This window comes from Cetorhinus maximus, chromosome 4 (genome assembly GCF_964194155.1).
Source record: "Cetorhinus maximus chromosome 4, sCetMax3.hap1.1, whole genome shotgun sequence".
Lineage (NCBI taxonomy): Eukaryota > Metazoa > Chordata > Chondrichthyes > Lamniformes > Cetorhinidae > Cetorhinus > Cetorhinus maximus.
The window spans coordinates 4,976,809-4,995,702 of record NC_135882.1 but is presented as its reverse complement, the minus strand read 5'-3'; the positions used below and the strand labels follow the sequence as shown (position 1 = coordinate 4,995,702).

General features: G+C 43.3%; 1 protein-coding gene across 1 annotated transcript in view; it reads left to right on the top strand.

Annotated features, from left to right (window-relative positions):
- Positions 1 to 16,844, top strand: part of sntb1 (syntrophin, basic 1) — a 140,963-nt gene extending 124,119 nt beyond the window's left edge. The window contains 3 exon segments of the mRNA XM_078539857.1: positions 3,561 to 3,757; positions 13,808 to 13,998; positions 16,090 to 16,844. Coding sequence (XP_078395983.1) covers positions 3,561 to 3,757; positions 13,808 to 13,998; positions 16,090 to 16,182 — 481 coding nt within the window. The 3' untranslated portion in view covers positions 16,183 to 16,844.
- Positions 16,845 to 18,894: the final 2,050 nt, after the last annotated feature.

Sequence of the window (18,894 nt, the reverse complement as noted above, 5' to 3'; positions counted from 1 at the left end):
AATAACCTCAAGCACACAAGGCATGGAGGTCATGTCTGTGGAATTATAGGATGAAGAAACGGGAAACAAAGGCTCGGGAAGAAATCCATCTGTAAACAAGGCACAGAATGCGAGTTCCAGACTTCTGAGACATTGGTGTGTTTATGGAATTAGGCGGGGATTGTGTAACCATTTAGAAAGAAAACTAAAACATTTCAGTCGCACTCTTCATGACCTGAGGACATCCCAAATCATTTTACGGTCGATGAGGTACTTCTGAAGTGCAGACACTGCTGCAATGGCAGCTAATTTGTGCACAGCAAGCTCCCACAAACAGCAATGCGACAATGGCCAGATAACCTGTTTCATCTGAGCGATATGAGGACATACCAGGACATCAGGGAGAACTGCCCTGCTCTTCTGCTGAGGGATCTTCTACACGCACCTGAGAGCGCAAATGGGGACTCGGTTTACTGTCTCCCCCGAAAGACAGTACCTCTGACAGTGCAGCGCTTCCTCAGCACGGCGCTGGATGTCAGCCTGGACTTTTGTGCTCAATTCTCTAGAGTGGGACTCGAATCCACAACTTTCTGACTCTGAGGCAAGGACGCTACCCCCTGAGCCATGGCTGGATTAAACAGCAGACTTTGCCGGAGCTCTGGTAGGATGTTGCCCGCCCAACCTAGGATAGACCAAGATGGGAAATGGGCAAGAATTAATAAAGGGATCTCAGCGTTAAGCAGATCAGTCAGTGCACTATTACGCTATTGCCCTGTCAATTTTTTTTAGATCCAGATACTAATTGCCAAGAAATGCGTGACAATGAGTGAAGTGAGTTCAGCTTCTAAACACGAGCCCAATTCAGGCTGTGAAATTAGCAGAATTTGTACCATGAAATTAATTGAAAAAAAAATCCCATGTTACACTAACCACTCCATCGACGAGTCACATAATCCCTGGACTGGTGGATTTAAATTTTCCAATCTCCCCAGTGTCTGGGACGCTGTCAGAGACGGTGCTGTGAATTTGCCAAGTTAAATTCATTACACGAGAGACACAAACTTTTTATCCTGTTAATGTGAGGATCTTGTGTTTCCTTAAACAAAACTGGTTGGTCTTTAAATACAAGACAGCCTTGAGCCTGTCAATGTCATGAACTTCACATCTGCTAGTTATAATACGTTGAACTAAAAATGTGTTCCGATGAAGTTCTGTAAATACCACAGACTGTTTTCATTCCCTGTTAAATTCTGTTAATATACTCGTAAGTGGTTCATTCATTTCCGATAGTCAATAGCAGTGAAGATAACACATAAAACCCATCACAGAACATAGTTCCCTGAGCTCGTAATGCAGTTGCAGTCAATAATCAGCTCCTCTTCGCTGCCTATTATTCAAAACATCTACAACGATCCAGTCAATTTGCATGGCAGAGCCTGAAACTTGATTAGAACGCCCAGAAATCTTGGCTGAATCCAGTGTCTGTGATTTATATATATATGTAGCCCTACTAAACACAGTGCTGCTTCCTTTATCGACCTCAGTAACATCATCATCTCCCGCCCTTTCTCTAGCCCATCTGCAACTGAAACCCTCAACTATTCGTTTGTTACCTCCAACCTTCACTATTCCAATGCTCTCCTGGCTATCTCGGGCATCGTGCAGGCTCCCATAAACTCATTCAAAACTCTACCACCATATCCTGACTCGCACCAAGTCGCCCTTCATCTGGCAATGCCTTGATTTCAAAGTTCTGATTCTTGCATCTATGTAGCGCCTTCCACAACCTCAGGATGTCTCAAGCCGCTTGACAACCAATTAAGTACTTTTGAAGTGTAGTCACTGTTGAAAGCGTAGGAGCTGTGGCAGCCAATTTGTGCACAGCAAGCTCCCACAAAAGCAATTCAATAAATGACCAGATAATCTGCTTTTGATGTTGAGTGAGGGATAAATATTGGCCAGGTTACCGGGCAAAACTAAGCAGCTGTTCGTTAAAAGAGTGCCATTGGATCCTTTACAATCCACCTGAAAGGGCAGACAAAGCCTTGGTTTAACATCTCATCTGAAAGACGGCACCTCCAACAGTGCAGCACTCTCAGTACCGACACTGGGAGTGTCAGCCTGGATCCTTGTCCTCAGGTCTCTGAAGCCGAACATGTACTCACAACCATCTGAGAGTACTACCCACTGAGTCATGGCAAACACCAATTAAGCATGGACCAGGATTAAATCTTTCTGATTTATATTACTCAGTAACTCACTGAGTTGTGCGTTTGCCATACGAACATACAAACTAGGAGCAGGAGAAGGCCACTTGGCCCCTTGAGCCTGCTCTGCCTTTCCATAATATCATGGCTGATCTGATTGTAATGTCCTGCCTACCCCCAATAACCTTTCACCCCTTGTTAATCAAGGATCTATCTAGCTCTACCTTAGAAATATTCAAAGACTCTGCTTCCACCGCCTTTTGAGGAAGAGGGTTCCAAAGACTCACAACCCTCTGAGAGGAAAAATTTCTCCTCATCTCTGTCTTAAATGAGCGACCCCTTATTTTTAAACTGTGACCCCTAGTTCTAGATTCTCCCACAAGAAGAAACATCCTCTCCATTTCTCTGAACTGCTTCTAACGTATTTACATCTTTCTTTATATAAGGAGACCATACTGTACACAATACTCCAAATGTGGTCTCACCAGTGTCCTATACAACTGAAGCATTATCTCCCTACTTTTGTATTCAGTTCCCCTCACAATAAACACTAACATTCTATTAGCTCTCCTAATTACCTGCTGTACCTGCATACTAACCTCTTGTGATTCATGAACTAGGACACCCAGATCCCTCTGCACCTCAGAGCCCTGCAATCTCTCACCATTTAGATAATAAGCTTATTTTTTATTCTCCCTGCCAATTTCACATTTGCTCACATTATACTCCATTTGCCCAGGTTTTTGCCCACTCACTTAACCTAACTATGTCACTTTGTATCCTCCTCACGTCCTCTTCACAATTTACTTTCCTACCTATTTTTGTGTCATCAGCAAATTTAGCCACCATTCCTTCGGCCCCTTCATCCAAGTCATTTATATAAATTGTAAAAAGTTGAGGCTCCCTCACTGATCCCTGTGGCACACCACTCGTTCCATCTTGCCTCTGTAATAAAATCTTGAAATGTGCAGGTATGTCTGGCCTGAACTAAAAATTGTCATTTGGACAAATAAGAGCAGGTGCAGAAATAGTTCGGTTGTATTTCGCTATCGGTGTGCAGCGTGTGTTATCCACTGGATGCATTGCAGCAACTCACTTCTTTGACAGCACCTTCCAAACCTGCGACACTGCCCCAACCCCCACCCCTCTGCCCCCATCTCGAAGGATAAGGGCAGCTGGCGTAAGGGAGCGGGTAGAAAGAGCTGAATGGTCATCTCCTGTCCCTGTGTAATAAGAAAAACTTCAACCAACCATCTGAAACGGATTCAAAATCAGATTTCCTGTGGACCAAGCGTGTGTGTGGGACTTCAGTTGTTTGACTAATAAATGTTTCTCCATTTTGATCTTACTAAATGTGTGCGCTTTACTTTGTAGATTGGTTCATTCTGGCATGGGGAGAGAATCGCCACAACCGGGCATGGAATTGTCGTTTGCCACTCGCACTGGGACACGCCAAGGCATCGAGACCCATCTCTTCCGCGTTGAGACAAGCTCCAGTCTATCCAGCTGGACCAGGCATATTGTCCAGGGCTGCCACAAAGCAGCTGAGCTAACTAAGGAAGTCACAACCAGTGAGTATCAAACACGAGTCTCTAGCATTGTACATCGTATATATTCCGGTGGGAAGAGAATTCCTGTTGTGTGTCATGTGCACCGAAGTTGTGAAGATATCTGTTTAAAAAATAAAACTTGAATGATTTAGCTACACAAAATGCTAAGGAAGTCGGTGAGGGAATGGAGAAACGCTGCTTTTTAACTAATTGGTTTCCTTGCCCCCGTCAGCCCCCCCCGCCACTTCCCAAAGGGATTCAAACTAACTGAGATAAAGATTAAACAGGTTAAAGACCTTCTTTACACTTAGCTCAAGCTGGACAACACACAAATTTGACCCTCTTCTTCAAACTACCTAATCGTTTCGTGAAGTTTGTACATGAGTCCTTGATCACCCAATAAGGGAAATATTCATTTACTTCCTGCTCACTGACGCCCAGTTTGGGTTCCGCCAGGGCCACTCAGCTCCTGACCTCATTACAGGCTTGGGTTCAAACATGGACAAAAGAGCTGAACTCCCGAGGCGGGGTGAGAGTGACTGCCCTTCACATCAAGGCCGCATTTGACCGAGTGCGGCATCAAGGAGCCTGGAGTCAATGGGAATTGAGGGGAAATCTCTCCGCTGGCTGGAGTCATACCTAGCACAAAGGAAGATGGTTGTGGTTGTTGGAGATCAGTCATCTCAATCCCAGGATATCACTGCAGGAGTTCCTCAGGGTAGTGTGCTAGGCCCAATCTTCAGGCACTCAGACAGATACCCACCAGGCAACAGCCAGGAAATCTCAGATACTGGACTTCAAAAAATCTTTCACAGGATGTGTGTCACTGACAAGGCCAGCATTTATTGCCCATTCCTAACAGCCCTTGCGAAGGTGGTGGTGAGCTGCCTTCTTGAACCGCAGTCCATGTGGTGTAGGTACATCCACAGTGCTGTTAGGAAGGAAGTTCCAGAATTTTAGCCCAGCAGCAGTGAAGGAACAGAGATATATTTCCAAGTCAGGATGCTGCTTTATCAATGATCTTCCCTCCATCATAAGGTCAGGAGTGGGGATATTCGCTGATGATTGCACAATGTTCAGCACCATTCACAACTCCTCAGATAGTGAAGCAGTCCATGTCCAAATGCAGCAAGACCTGGACAATATCCAGGCTTGGGCTGACAAGTGGCAAGTAACATTCACGCCACACAAGTGCCAAGCAGTGGACATCTCCCACGAGAATGAATCTAACCATCTCTCCTTGACATTCAATGGCATTATCATCGCTGAATACCCCATTATCAAGATCCTAGGGATGTACCATTGACCAGAATCTGAACTGGGCAAGCCATATAAATACTGTGGCTACAAAAGCAGGTCACAGGCTGGGAATTCTGCAGCAAGTAACTCACTTCCTGACTCCACAAAACATGTCCACCACCTACAAGGCACAAGTCAGGAGTGTGATGGAATACTAGGATGAGTGCAGCTCCAACAACACAAGTAGCTCAACACCATTCAGAACAAAGCAGCCCACTTGACTGACATCCTATCCAGCACCTTAAACATTCACTCTCCACCATTGATTCACAGTGCAGATGCACTGCAGCAACTCACCAAGGCTCCTGAGACAGCACCTTCCAAACCATGATCTCTACCACCTATAAGGACAAGGGCAGCAGTTACATGGGAACACGACCACCTGGAAGTTCCCCTCCGAGCCACTCACCATCCTGACTTGGAAATATATCGCTGTTCCTTCACTGTCGCTGGGTCAAAATCCTGGAACTCCCTCCCTAATAGCACTGTGGGTGTACCTACACCACATGGACAGCAGCGGTTCAAGAAGGCAGCTCACCACCACCTTCTCAAGGGTAAATTAGGGATGGGCAATAGCGATGCCCATATCCTGTGAAAGAATAAAAAATGACCAGTGTCTCTGTTTTCCTGGCTGTTGTCTGTTGGGTATCTGAGACCCTGACTCCATTGGTGTTGTGCATATAGGAAAATAGATGAGATTCTTTACCCAGAGAGGAGTGAGAATGTGGAACTCGCTCCCACAGGGTTGAAGCAAGTAGCATAGAAACATTTAAAGGTGAGCTAGATAAACACATGAGGGTATATGCTGATAGAGTGAGCTGGAGTAATGTGGGAGGAGGCTTGCAGGAGCATAAACACTGGCATGGACCAGTTGGGGCAAATGGTTTGCCTCTGTGTAGTAAACTCTGTGTTTGTTACAATTTAGTGGACTGGCCAAGATGATGGGAACGTGACATCCCCTCTTCGCGGTTAGTTAAGGAAATAGTCACTTGGGAACTTGCTGAAAAAGAGTATTGCTGAAAAAAGAGACGTGCTATCAAAGCTTGTCGTCCTGCACTCATCAGGACAGGTGCAAGAATGCCAAATTTCAAAGGGAACAGCAATTTATAATGCATGAGAAAAGGGGTGCTGACCTGTTGGTAAGTTGACTCTGATTGGTTGAGGCATTGCCATGGTGACTGCACCAGGGAGCTATTGTCCTCCATGCTTTGGTTTATTCAAAGAAGGTGGAAGGGTAAAATATCTGGAAAATTTGAGCAACAGGTGAAGCTAGCCGTTTCATGCTGCTACAATGCAGTGGCAACGCGAGTGGTGTTTTCCACTAATGGGATGCAGCCATCAAGCCAAAAAGACATTCCGTCTACCATACAAATGAGTAATGTGGTATTTGAATTTCAGTGCCGGTGTGATGCCAAGTAGTAGGCCATACTGGCAGATTGTATCAAACAACACATCCCTTCGGCTGTTTTCAATACGCAGAGTACTGACCATATTCAATCAACCCATGATTGCAAAACTCAGAACATAATGCCTAATGTTAGATGTGATTCTGTGATTGGGAAGCAGCTGCTGAACAATACCAAGTGCGCTAAGAATCACACTAACAACCAATTTAAGATTATCATTCGGGCTCGCAATGTGGCTCATTTATGCTTGCTACAAGCTGCATTTATTCATATGCAGGGACCTGTCCTCTGCAGGCAGAAGGAATAATGACCAGCCACTGCACTTTTTTTGAATAAACAAAAGCATGGGGGACAATAGCTCTTGGTGCATTCGTCATGACAACGTCTTGACCAATCAGAGCGGGCTTACCAACCAATCAGCACCCTTTTCTCACGTAGAATAAATTGCTGTTCCCTTTGAAATTGGACATTCTTGCATCTGTCCTGATGAGTACAAGGTGAAAACCTTCGACAACATGTTTTTTTCCCAGCAATATTAGTAAGGAGTGTGGTAAAGTCAGGGTAAGACAACAATTCCCATAAATTAGCAAGTGATCTGACTCAGGTGTGGGCATTGTGAATAGTTAACATGGTGCAGTGGAGCATGCTATGAGATCAGAGGTTAAGTTTCATGGTTGGGAAAGATCAGAGGGAATGTTTTAACTGCCATACTTGGGGAAAGGGGACACCAAGTGCAAGAATTAGAGAAAAAAAATCCTTTCTCGGGCACAGACATCTCTTGCATTAATGATTACAAAATTCACCCATTCAAAGAAAATAATAGTGTAACTCTTAATAACTAATGTAGCAGAGGAATGATTTTAATAAATCTCCCAATAGCTTTTCTGAAACTCCAGAGAAAAGCACATCCTGCTGAAATAGTGATTCTCTTGCTGTGAACCAATTAGGGGATGTGGTGGTGCGGTCATATTACTGGACTAATAATCCAGGTAATGCAAATTCAAATACCACCACAACAGTTTGAGAATTTTCTAATTCACTTTTAAAAAGAATATCTGGAAATTAAAAGCTGGTAACAGTAAAAGTGTCCATGAAGCCATCAGAATGTTGTTTAAAACCCAACAGGTTAGTTAATGTCCCTTTAAAGGAAGAGAGACTTCCATTTACATAGCACCTTTCACAGCTTCAGGATGTCCCAAAGCACTTTATCCCCAATAAAAGACTTTTTATGGTGTGATTATTGCTGTAATTAATGTAGGAAACAGAGCATCCAAATTACACCCAGCAAACCCTATAAACGGCAATGTGGTAACTACCGCATGATCTGTTTTATTTTTCATCGTGTTGGTTGAGGGATAAATATTGGCCAGGACACCAGGCAGAACTCTTCTTCAAAATAGTGCCATGGGATCTTTCACACCCACCCGAGAGATCAGACAGGGCTTCAACTTAAAGTCTCATCTGGATGACGGCACCCTCAGCAGTGCAGGGCTCCCTCGGTACTGCACTGCAGTGTCAGCCCTAGTATTTTGTGTTCCAGTCTCTGAGGGAAGGGTACCTGCCATCCTTACCCAGCCTGGGCCTGTATGTAATCCAGTCCCACGCTAGGGATAGGCAGAGATTGCCAGCAACACCCACATCCTGAGAATGAGTAAGTTATAAAAATGCCTAGTTAACTCCCGTGTAATCATTTCTAATAATAAGTTATAATTATACACCTATCGACTCCAGGGCAATTAGGGATGGGCAATAAATGCTGGCCCAGCCAGCGACGCCCGGACCCCATGAAAGGATAAATTCTTTAAAAATTAACCTGTGAAAAGTGACTAACTCACAATCAATCAATAAAAGGATTGCATTCAAATGCCACATAAACCATGGACAGTAACAACTGAATTAGTCTACAGTCAATACTGGAACGTATCCATCACTGCAAAGCAAATTCAGGAACTTACCAATGCAAATTATGTCCTGGGCGTTGGGCTAACAAGTACGACACCCAGTCGCATCGCAGAAAGAGTTGCAACAGATTGTCTCACCCCATTTAGACATTGCCCCCTCCAGCATACTGCATCGAGCCCAATAAGTCTGCATTTTACAGGAAGGGTAAAGAGGCTCTGGGGAAGGTGTAACAAAAAAAAAGGATGATACCAGAGGCTATAACTTATAAGGAAAGACTGAATGGGTTGTGGCCTTTTTTATTTCTCTAGAAAAGGGGAAGGCTGAGGGGTGACCTGATAGAGATTTTAAAATTCTGGAAATGTTTAATAGGGTAGACGTAAAGATGATGTTTCCCACTAATGCGGGAGACCAGAACTAGAGGTCATCAATTTAAGACAGTCAGTAATAAATCCAATAGGAAATTCAGGGGAAAGCTTTTTACCCAGAGTATGCTGAGAATGTGGAACTCCCTCCCACAGGGAATGGTTGAGGTGAATAGCACAGATGCATTTGACGGGAAGCTAGATAAACATGAGGCGGAAAGGAACAGGATATGTTGATGGGCTGAGATGAAAAGGGGGTTGGGAGGAGCCTCGTGTGGAGCATAAACACCAGCACAGACCCGCTGGGCTGAGCGGCCTGTTCCTGCTCTGTAAATTCTATATAAAACAAGCCCATTGAACTTCCTGGGAACTTTCAAAACTTTCTTAATGTTGAAAGTCTGGACAGTGCTGATTGATCTGTCCAAAGATTAATAATCAACTGCACAAGGCCTGGAACTGTGCGGGCGCGTGTACACACACACCACACACACACACTCCACACCCACACCCACACACCCGCACCCACACCACACACACACACCCACATACACACCACACCCACCACACACCCACACACGCACCCACACACGCACCCACCCACCACACACACACACACCCGCACCCCCACACCCACACACACCATACACCCACACCACACACCACACACACACACACACCGCACCCACCCGCACACACACCGCACCCACACACCACACCCACACACCACCCACACCACCCACCACACACACCCACACCCCCGCACCCACACACACACTCTCTCTCTCTCTCTCTCACTCAGTAAGCTCAGTTTGGAGTGCCATTGGCAGTACAATTTGATCCCCTTGCTGTATCATTGCACCATGCAGTCCAAGACCAACAGCTGGAGCATTAAACAGAACTACCTGGAACTGACCATCAGGGGCGGAGTGGCTTGAATGCAGAGCTTAGACCCCCCAGTGCAGGTGCAGTTAGGTGGGAAATGGAATGCATGCATTGTTAATATTCATAGACGTGGTTACATTTTATTTATGAAAACTGGGTAGAATAGTTGACAGTTGATTCACCTCAGTGAAAATATGGATACCAAGACTGATAGGTTTTTGTTAGGATATGTGGAATTAAGGCAGGCAGATAAAGTTACAGATCAGGCCTGATTGAATGGAGTGGTGTATGTATACTAAATGATAATATAATTCACTAAGATGGAGTGATTTTTTTTTTCATGGGATGTGGGATGTCACTGGCAAGGTCATCCTAGAACTGAGTAGCTTGCTGGGCCATTTCAGAGGGTGGTTAAGAGTCAACCATATCTGGACATGGGCACATAGGCCAGACCAGGTAAGGCAGGTTTTTACAGCAATCAATGATAGTTGTCATGGTCACCATTACTGTGGACTAGCTTTCAATTCCAGATTTAGTAACTGAATTTAAATTCCACCAGCTGCCGGGGTGGGATTTGAACCCGTGTCCCTAGAGGATGAGCCTGGGCCTCTGGATTACTAGTCCAGTGACATTACCACTAGGCCACCATAGTGGGGACCTGTCACAGTATAAACTATGAAGACTGAAGTAAATACAGTAGTGGTGACAGAAGGTGGATCAAGTGAAGCAGTGTGTGTTTTTGGAAATACTTTTCTCCGCCCTGTGTTTTGGTCGGTCTGTAATCTAGCATGTTCGGGGCTGTGTTGTGTCACAAAGAAGTGCCAGGGCCAGGCATTCCTACGGGGGCCTGAACATTCGATCATGTTGAATAAAGGAGTGGAGATTGTGGAATAAAACTGTTCTGAACCTTGCTCGAAGCATAAAACTCCAAAATGTTACTTGTCACTCACTGTTAGCAGATTAACCAGTGCTTCAACCCTTGAAACTATCAGTTAGTTCTCTGGTGTTAATTATTACACAAAGCGAAGGAAGTACAAAGGAATGTTCCTTTGGGTTTCTCTTGTGGATTCGAAATGAGTCTCTGGGAGTTAGCAAAGCTGAGGATACTGGAATGGCCTGTTATTAAGGTCGACATACGAACAAGGAGCAGAAGGCCATTCGGCCCCTCAAGCCTGCTCCGCCATTTAATAAGATCTTGGCTGATCAGAAAGTAACCTCAAATCTGCATCCCACCTATCCCCTGATAACCTATTAGCCCCTTGTTTACCAAAAATCTATCCACCTCTGTCTTAAAAATATTCAAAGACTCTGCTTCCACCACCTTTTCAGGAAGAGAGCTCCAAAGACTCACCACCCTCTGAGTGAAAAGATTTCACCTCATCTCCGTTTTAAATGAGCGACCCCTTATTTTTAAATGGTGACCCCTAGTTCTAGATTCTCCCACAAGAGGAAACATCCTCTCCACATCCACCCTGTCAAGACCCCTCAGGATCTTAAATGTTTCAATCAAGTCACCTCTTACTCTTCTAAACTCCAGCGGATACAAGCCTCATCTGTCCAACCTTCCCTCATAAGACAACCCACCCATTCCTGGTATTAGCTGGTAAACCTTCTCTGAACTGCTTCCAACACATTTATATCTTTCCTTAAATAAGGTGATCAATACTGGACACAATACTCCAGATGTGGTCTCACTAGTGCCCTGTACAACTGAAGCATAACCTCCCTACTTTTGTAATCAATTTCCCTTCCAGATTTCCACCACTCTATGTGAGGAAGTGCTTCCTGATATCACCCCTGAACGGCCTGGCTCTGATTTTCATATTATTCCTGCTTATTCTGGACTCTCCCCCACCAGAGGAAATAGTTTCTCTCCATCTACCCAATTTAATCTTTTAATCATCTCAAAACACCTCAATTACATCACTCCTTAATCTTGCATTTATATAGCACCTTTCACAACCTCCCAAAGCACTTTAAAGCCAATGAAATACTTTTTGAAATGTAGTCACTCTTGTAGTGAGGAAACACGGCAACCAATCTATGCACAGCAAGCTCCCACAAACAGCAATGTAACACTCATCAGGTAATCTAATTATTGTGATATTGGTTGAGGGACAAATATTGGCCAGGGCACTGGGATAACTCCCCTGCTCTTCAAAATAGTGTCATAGGGTCTTTTACATCCACAGGAGAGGGCAAATCGTAATTTAGTTTAACATCTCATCTGCAAGACAGCACCTCCAACAGTGCTGCACTCCCTCAGTACTGCACTGGACTGTCAGCTAGAATTTTGCGCTCCAAGTCCTGGAGTGGGACTTGAGCTCACAACCTTCCAACTCAGGGCCAAGTGCTACCCACTGGGTCACAGGCTGACACCTGGGGGATATAAGCCCAGTCTAGGCTTTCGCTCCTCATAATTTTAAACCTTTTAGTCCCAGTACCATTCTGGTAAATCTGCACTGCATCCCTCTTCTTGAGGAGAAGGAAAATATCAGGCTGACTAACACCCTGGTCGAACTTGTCTAAAGTGAGGATTAACATTGACTCCAAATCCAAGAGCAAGGAGAGAGAATTGTTAAGAAAAAACAACTCGATCAGCCTTGGCACAGTGGGTAGCACTCTCACCTCTGTCAAGATCCACTCTGCCAGTTTAAAAACACTTAAGGTCTCAAAATTGTCAATTAAACATCAATTCTGAATTTGATAATTTTTGAAAAATATTCAAAATCATTGAGAGCGATGTTATAATGCAAAAAATTATCCTGTTTCAGCTCATCTGATACTGAAACCCTCACCCATGACTTTGTCACCTTCAGACTGGACCTAGTACATTGCTCCCCAAATGTCAGTTCAGCCAAAGCTCTGCTGTCCTTACCCCACCCCCTTGTGTTTCCTGATTTACATTGGTTTCAGTTCCCCAAACTTCTCGTTAAAAGGTCTCATTCCCATGTTTAATTCTCTTCATGGCCTAAATCTCTGTGAGCTGCTGCAGGGTACAAGCTCACTAACACCCCAGCCCACCCCAACAATTCCCAAACTCTCTACCTCCAACTTGGCTCTCATGTGCATGCCTTGCTCCTATTTCCCCATTACTGGTGGCCGTGCCTTAAGCTACCGGGATCCCAGAACTCTAGAATTTCCTCCCTAAGTGAATCCGTGTATTCATCTCTCTTTTCCCCCCTTTTAAGTCCCTCCCTAAAATCCATTCCTGGCCAACCTTTTGGTGACCTCTCCTTAGCTTGGGTAACTATTTAGAAAGAAACGTTTACTTCCATTAAGCCTAAGTCAGAGGGACCCTTGAGTCATCGGTGATGGTGATTCATCCTACCTAATGGTACAGTGCAGTTATGTCTCACGTTCCAAAGAAACATGAGCACCAGCCAAGGAGATTGTGTGCACTATCACAAACCTATGAATCTTGCATTTCTGAAGATGAATCCAAAATTCACCTGTGAATTCTAAGTACTCAGATTGGGGTTGAATTTCCCTCTTTGATATATGTAAATGGAAGGGAAAACATGTTATTTTTGAAACACTTATGATGTTGCTACACAAAGCAACCCTGAACAATTTTTCTCCACAGGGTGAGATCCACTCTTAATGAAAAAATTAATGAATTAATGTTACTTTTTTTTTTTGGCTGACGCAGACACGGTGGGCTGAATGGCCTGTTTCTGGGCCGTAACTTTTCTATGGTTCTATCACTTGGTTTTTGGGTGGGCTGGAGAGTTCCTATATTGTGATACGCAGGGTATCACACTTGGGTGGGAAAGGCTGGATAGACCAGAGGGTCTTCACCTGTCTTGTCATTGTTCGTATGTTCCTAAGTGTTAGTGCATTGAGTCTTTGTGTTAACACAATTACAAAGGCATGGGATGCGAGTGTCGGTGGCTAGCCAAGTATTTATATCTCATCCCTAATTGCCCTTGTGAAGATGATGGTGAGCCGCCTGTTGGAACCGCTGCAGTCCCTGTGGCGTAGGTACACCCGCAGTGCTGTTAGGGAGGGTGTCACACCAACAGTGAACGAATGGTGATATATTTCCAATTCGGGATGGTGTGTGACTTGGAGGGAAACTTGGAAGTGATGGTGTTCCAAATGTGCCTGCTGCCCTGGTTCTTCCGGGCAGTTGGGGTTATGGGTTTGGAAGCGGCCATCAGGAAAGATTTTTCTTAGACGGTAACGATCTAATAGCTGCGTTGCTCTTGTTCTCACAGCGTGCACTTACAGGACCCAGGAGTGTCTTCTCACCATTCATTATACAAATGGATTTTCTATCTTGAAAGATGGACAAGAGGGAACCTTGCCAAGGCTAATTTGGCAATACTCCTTTGAGAAATTGAAGAACTCCTCGGATGATGGGGTGAGAATGCTCTTTCTAGACTTTGGCGGAAGAGATGGCGAAATTGTAAGTATCCTTGTTTGCTTCTCAATTGATATTTAAGAATCCAGTGAGGTTGAAGCACTGCAGCAATGAGTGCTTGATCATTAAAAAGACTATCAACCCACATCCAGGCTTTCTCACCCTGTGCAAACACTGGACTGGACAGCAGTGAACATTAACATGGAGTTACCAAAAACTCTAGGCCATAGCCTAAGGTGCTTAATTATAGATGACATGAATATCCATGGATTTCGAGGGAAATTCCAAGATTGTCCCTGTCTTTCTCTAATTGACATCTACTCCAAAGTGATCTAACTTTGACTTGGGTTCAAATGAACAAAATGCACCAGTACTGCATAGAAAATAAGCCCTCACAAATGAAACCAGTTTGACTGAGATTGGGACACTTCGTATCACAGGGAACTTACGCAAAGGGCAGTCGATTTAATATGGGAAGAGGGTAAGGGTGACAGTCTTCAAACAGGAGACTTGTAATAACTACAGCTAGGAACTTCCTATTGATTTTTATACCTGATAACCATGTTGGTTAAGGGATTGATCATCACCATTTGCTCTCACTTAAGTTTCAGCTATGTTCTGGTAATGGCTAATGTGTAAATGGAGCCATGGAAGGGAATGGAGCAGTGCTTTACAGTCAGAGTAAATTCAAAGCATACTGCAGGGATATAAGGTTCTAATATGCACAACGCTTTTATTTGTTGGTTCCTTAATTATCTCCTCTTCTCCCCTGATTATTCTAAGGCTCTTTCGGCCAGAAGCCCACCTTCCATTGTTTGTAAACCTCAGTTCATTTAAAACTTTGCTTTTTCCTAATTCACACCAGGTCCCGTTCATCCATCACCCCTGTGCTTGCTGACCTACATTGGCTCCCGGTCCAACAATATCTCATCCTTGTTTTCAAATCCCTCCGTGGCCTCAAAACTCCCCGCCTCTGTAATCTCCTTCAGCCTTACAACTTTGAGAACTCTATGTTCCTCCAAGTCTGGCCTCCTCCAGATCCCCGATTTCTTTCACTCCAACAAGAGGCAGCCATACCCTCACCTGCCTGGGCTATAAACTCAGGAATTTCCTCACTAAGTCTCTTTTTCCCCCTCTCTCCCCCTTTAAGACGCTCCTTAAAACCCACCTCTTTGACCAAGCTTTTGATCACCTGTCCTTAATACGTGGCTCGGTGTCAAATTTTGTCTGAGAATGCTCCCATGAGGGGCCTTGGAACATGTTAATGTTACAGGCACTTTATAAATGCGAGTTGCTGATGAAATCACCAACTCACATATTGTTCACTGATAGCAACAGTATGAATATGAAGTTAGCCACTTCTATTGTGTGAAGCAGTTATATTCTGCATCAGCATGGGGTATTTTCCAAACATCCAACAAGTCAGCTGATTTTTGCCAGGCTGGGAGTCTTCCTCACCAATACTGCTTTGGTCAGGGGCACAGTTCAACACTAACACCTCGATTGAAACGTGACGATGGAGAGCTGCGCTTCCACTGGGCTAGCATAGGTATTGCAGAATAAAAACAAAGTGCTGGAAATACTCAGCCAGTCTGGCATCACGTGTGGAGAGAGCAACTGAGTTAATGTTTCTGTAGTCGAATATGACTCTTCTTTGGAACTGAAGGAAGGTAGAAATGTTATGCCATTGAAGGGGCTGAGGGGTAGGAAGAACAAGAGGGAAGATCTGGGATATAGGTTAGGAGAGATTTGATGACACAAAGGTATCATTGGGCAAACACTTTGAACAAAAGGCAAAGGGAGCAGTATTGATTGTAGTCAAAAAAAAGTGTGTGAATGGCAAAAAAAAGAGAATTAAAATGGGGGACAGAGTTCATGGTCTGAAATGATTGAACTCAACATTGTGTCTAGAAGGCTGTAAAATGCCTCATTGGAAGATGAGGCGCTGTTCCTGGAGCACTACAGCAGCAGGCCGAAGGCAGAAATGTGGAGCAAGGTTAACTATTGATACAAACAGTTTAAAAGGTTTAATTTCAAAACATGACTAACTTTCCCTTTGATGTCAAAGAAATCTTTTTTCACCTGTTCTGAAAGTTCTCTTTTAAAACCTGTTCTTCTCTTGTTCTCCTTGTCTAGCAGCTGGATCTCCACTCGTGTCCGAAACCGATTGTTTTCATCATCCATTCCTTCCTCTCAGCCAAGATTGCACGACTTGGCTTGCTTGCCTGATATGGGAACACTTGCAGAGTGAAGGAACACTTCTCGAAAAGGGGTCGCTGTACAGAACTGGTGCACAATCAGCCCACGAGGGGAGAGGCAGAAGGGTGGGAGCATCACCCTATGGAATGAGATATTTAACCTTCGATAGCATCAGACAAACGGTTTATTTAAGGGAATGGAGAAAAAATTGTAACAATCTGAAGCGAACTTAAAAGGCACCTCACTTTTTATAACAAGAAAGTTTGCTTTGTGTATTGGTGAAAGAGAGAGAGACATGTTGTTGAAGTTTTTCATCTTGCACTCATCAGGACAGATGCACGATCGGTCCTGATAAGTGCAAGGCGAAAAGCTTCAACATGTCTTTTTTTTCAGCAATACTCAGGTTCCATACTACCAAGAAACTTTACTTTCCTTTCTATGATGTTGTGTGATGTCCAATAATTTTTACAATCATCATCAATACAGAAATCCTTTTTGACAAAATTCAAAGATTTAAAAAAAAATCACAGCAATAATGTTGGTGACTCCTATTTGCCTGTTGTATAATATGAAGAAACCCTCCCTTCAGGGGGGATTTTCCATATAATTTTCAAGGTGTCTACAAGGCATTCAAATAGATTTTATAAATATGAAAAATGAAAGCTCAGTAGAAATCACATATGTATGTTTTTTTTAAAAAAAGACAAATCAAAGCTTCTTCATTATTTTAAAGTTGGTCAAAAGGGAAGCAGTCAAGTTAATAATGCTACAACTTCACTACTTTCCCAATTGGAAAGTTCTAACATTGTCTTGTGGCAGCTGAATATTTGTTTGCGTTAATGTGCTCGTTTCATACCACAACTAATTTAATTTAGAACTGTTCAACCTTTTCACTTAGTAACAAGCCATTTTTTTAATCCTTCAACCAACATAAAACAAAAATATAGATTATCTGGTCATCATCGTGTTGCTGCTTGGGGGAGCTTTCTGTGCACAAATTGACTGCCGTGTTTCCTATATTACTGCAGTGACACTTAAAAAGTGCCTCATTGGTTGCAAACCCACTTGTGACGTCCTGAGGCTGTGACAGCAAAGCAAGTAAATGCAAGTCAGTCCTTTTAATAATTTGAAACATTACCATGACCCTTTGCTCCAATCATCCATCACATTTGTTGAGTTCATTCTGGCAAATAAGGCTGGTTAATAAACAAAATAGTTTAACCTGAAAGCTGCAATTCGCTGTAAACTATACAGGGGTTGATACAGGCAGGAATTGTTGATTCCAACCATTGCCATTGGGTGGGAAATGGGTCTGTTCCTTGTCCATTTTGCACCCCGTGTTCGATTTTGCTTTCTGTTGATTGTCATCTGGGCAGGAACGGTTTTTTTAAAAAATGACCCTTATTTAGATAGGGACCCATTTGAACTTGCAGGTATCTATCCACTTGTCATTTCAAAAGTAATCTGAATGCTCAATGACTTATTCCACCTCCCCCCCCGCCTCAGAGTTAAAGGATAGGTTCTGATAATTTGCTGGTTGTTCAGTTGCTATGCTTATGAAAGATTGTGCGTATATGTTTGCACATGAGGAAATAAAAGCAACACAATTAGGTAAAAGATAGTGAGAGGGTGGAAATTTGCCTCTCTTTTTATTTGTACCGACAATGCAGAGACTTTCTTCTCTCTCTCTCTCTTCCCGTTTGAAGTTTTATTTGTGAGGAGGCTCTTTAGCTCTCCAAACAAATAATATGGTTTTACAAAAATCCCGCTGTCTTCTATTTACTTAATGATTGTACAAAACATTTTTTTGTACGAATGCTACAATTCCTGATGCCATACAAGTTCAAAGTTTGGCTACTTCTCTCTCCCAGGTTTGATGGAACATCCTGGGGGGATGTGTGAAGCCAAGTGGTGGGTTCGTTGCTCTGTAGACTGGCAGGAGACCGTGCCTTCATTAATGCTACATTTACTTTTAAATGTTTTATGTTTTTACATTTAAAAATGAACAATCGCCAACTGATCTGATTTTATTGCATATTGATTTTTAAATAAAAAAGCTAAATTTTTTAAACAAGTGGGGCCATCACTACCTTTAGCAAATCAACTAATCGTTTAGTATTATTGTAAGGATTCCCCTCCACCCCCCCAAAACCCCAAAAAGGTTGAGTTAAATGGCTTCCCAGCAATTATAAGTTCTAAATGTAGGTCTGGACTTGATAGCATGTAGACTTATTCAGATGAATGAATGCTCTAGGCTAATATTGTTCAAACTAGGGTCAGTTTTAACTGCCATTGGTAGAATAAACTTCTCACGTTTTAACAGAGCTGCCTCACTACAAAAACGTGCAACTTTGTGTGCTGCATTTGGGCTTGTGTACTTGCAAACTAACTGTTCCACATTAAGCCTTCTATTATCTATTATACAGGGGAGGATGGCAGGTGGGTGTAAAAGCAGAGAAACCTGGTTGAGATAATGTGAATAAGATCAGCATGGTTTGTAGCTGGACTTAAACTTCCTTGAAAATGTAACTACTACAGAACAACAAGTACCACATTTCAGGTGTATTTACAGGACAAGATGGAAAATATTCATGAATATAATAGTCCAATGCATTAAATATAATTTAATGATTTAAATTGTTAATAACTGCCCATTACTGTACAGTATTAATGTGAAATTTATAGACAAGATGTTAAAGCTGGGTGATCTAAAGTACTGTATATTATTGAGATATTTTAATG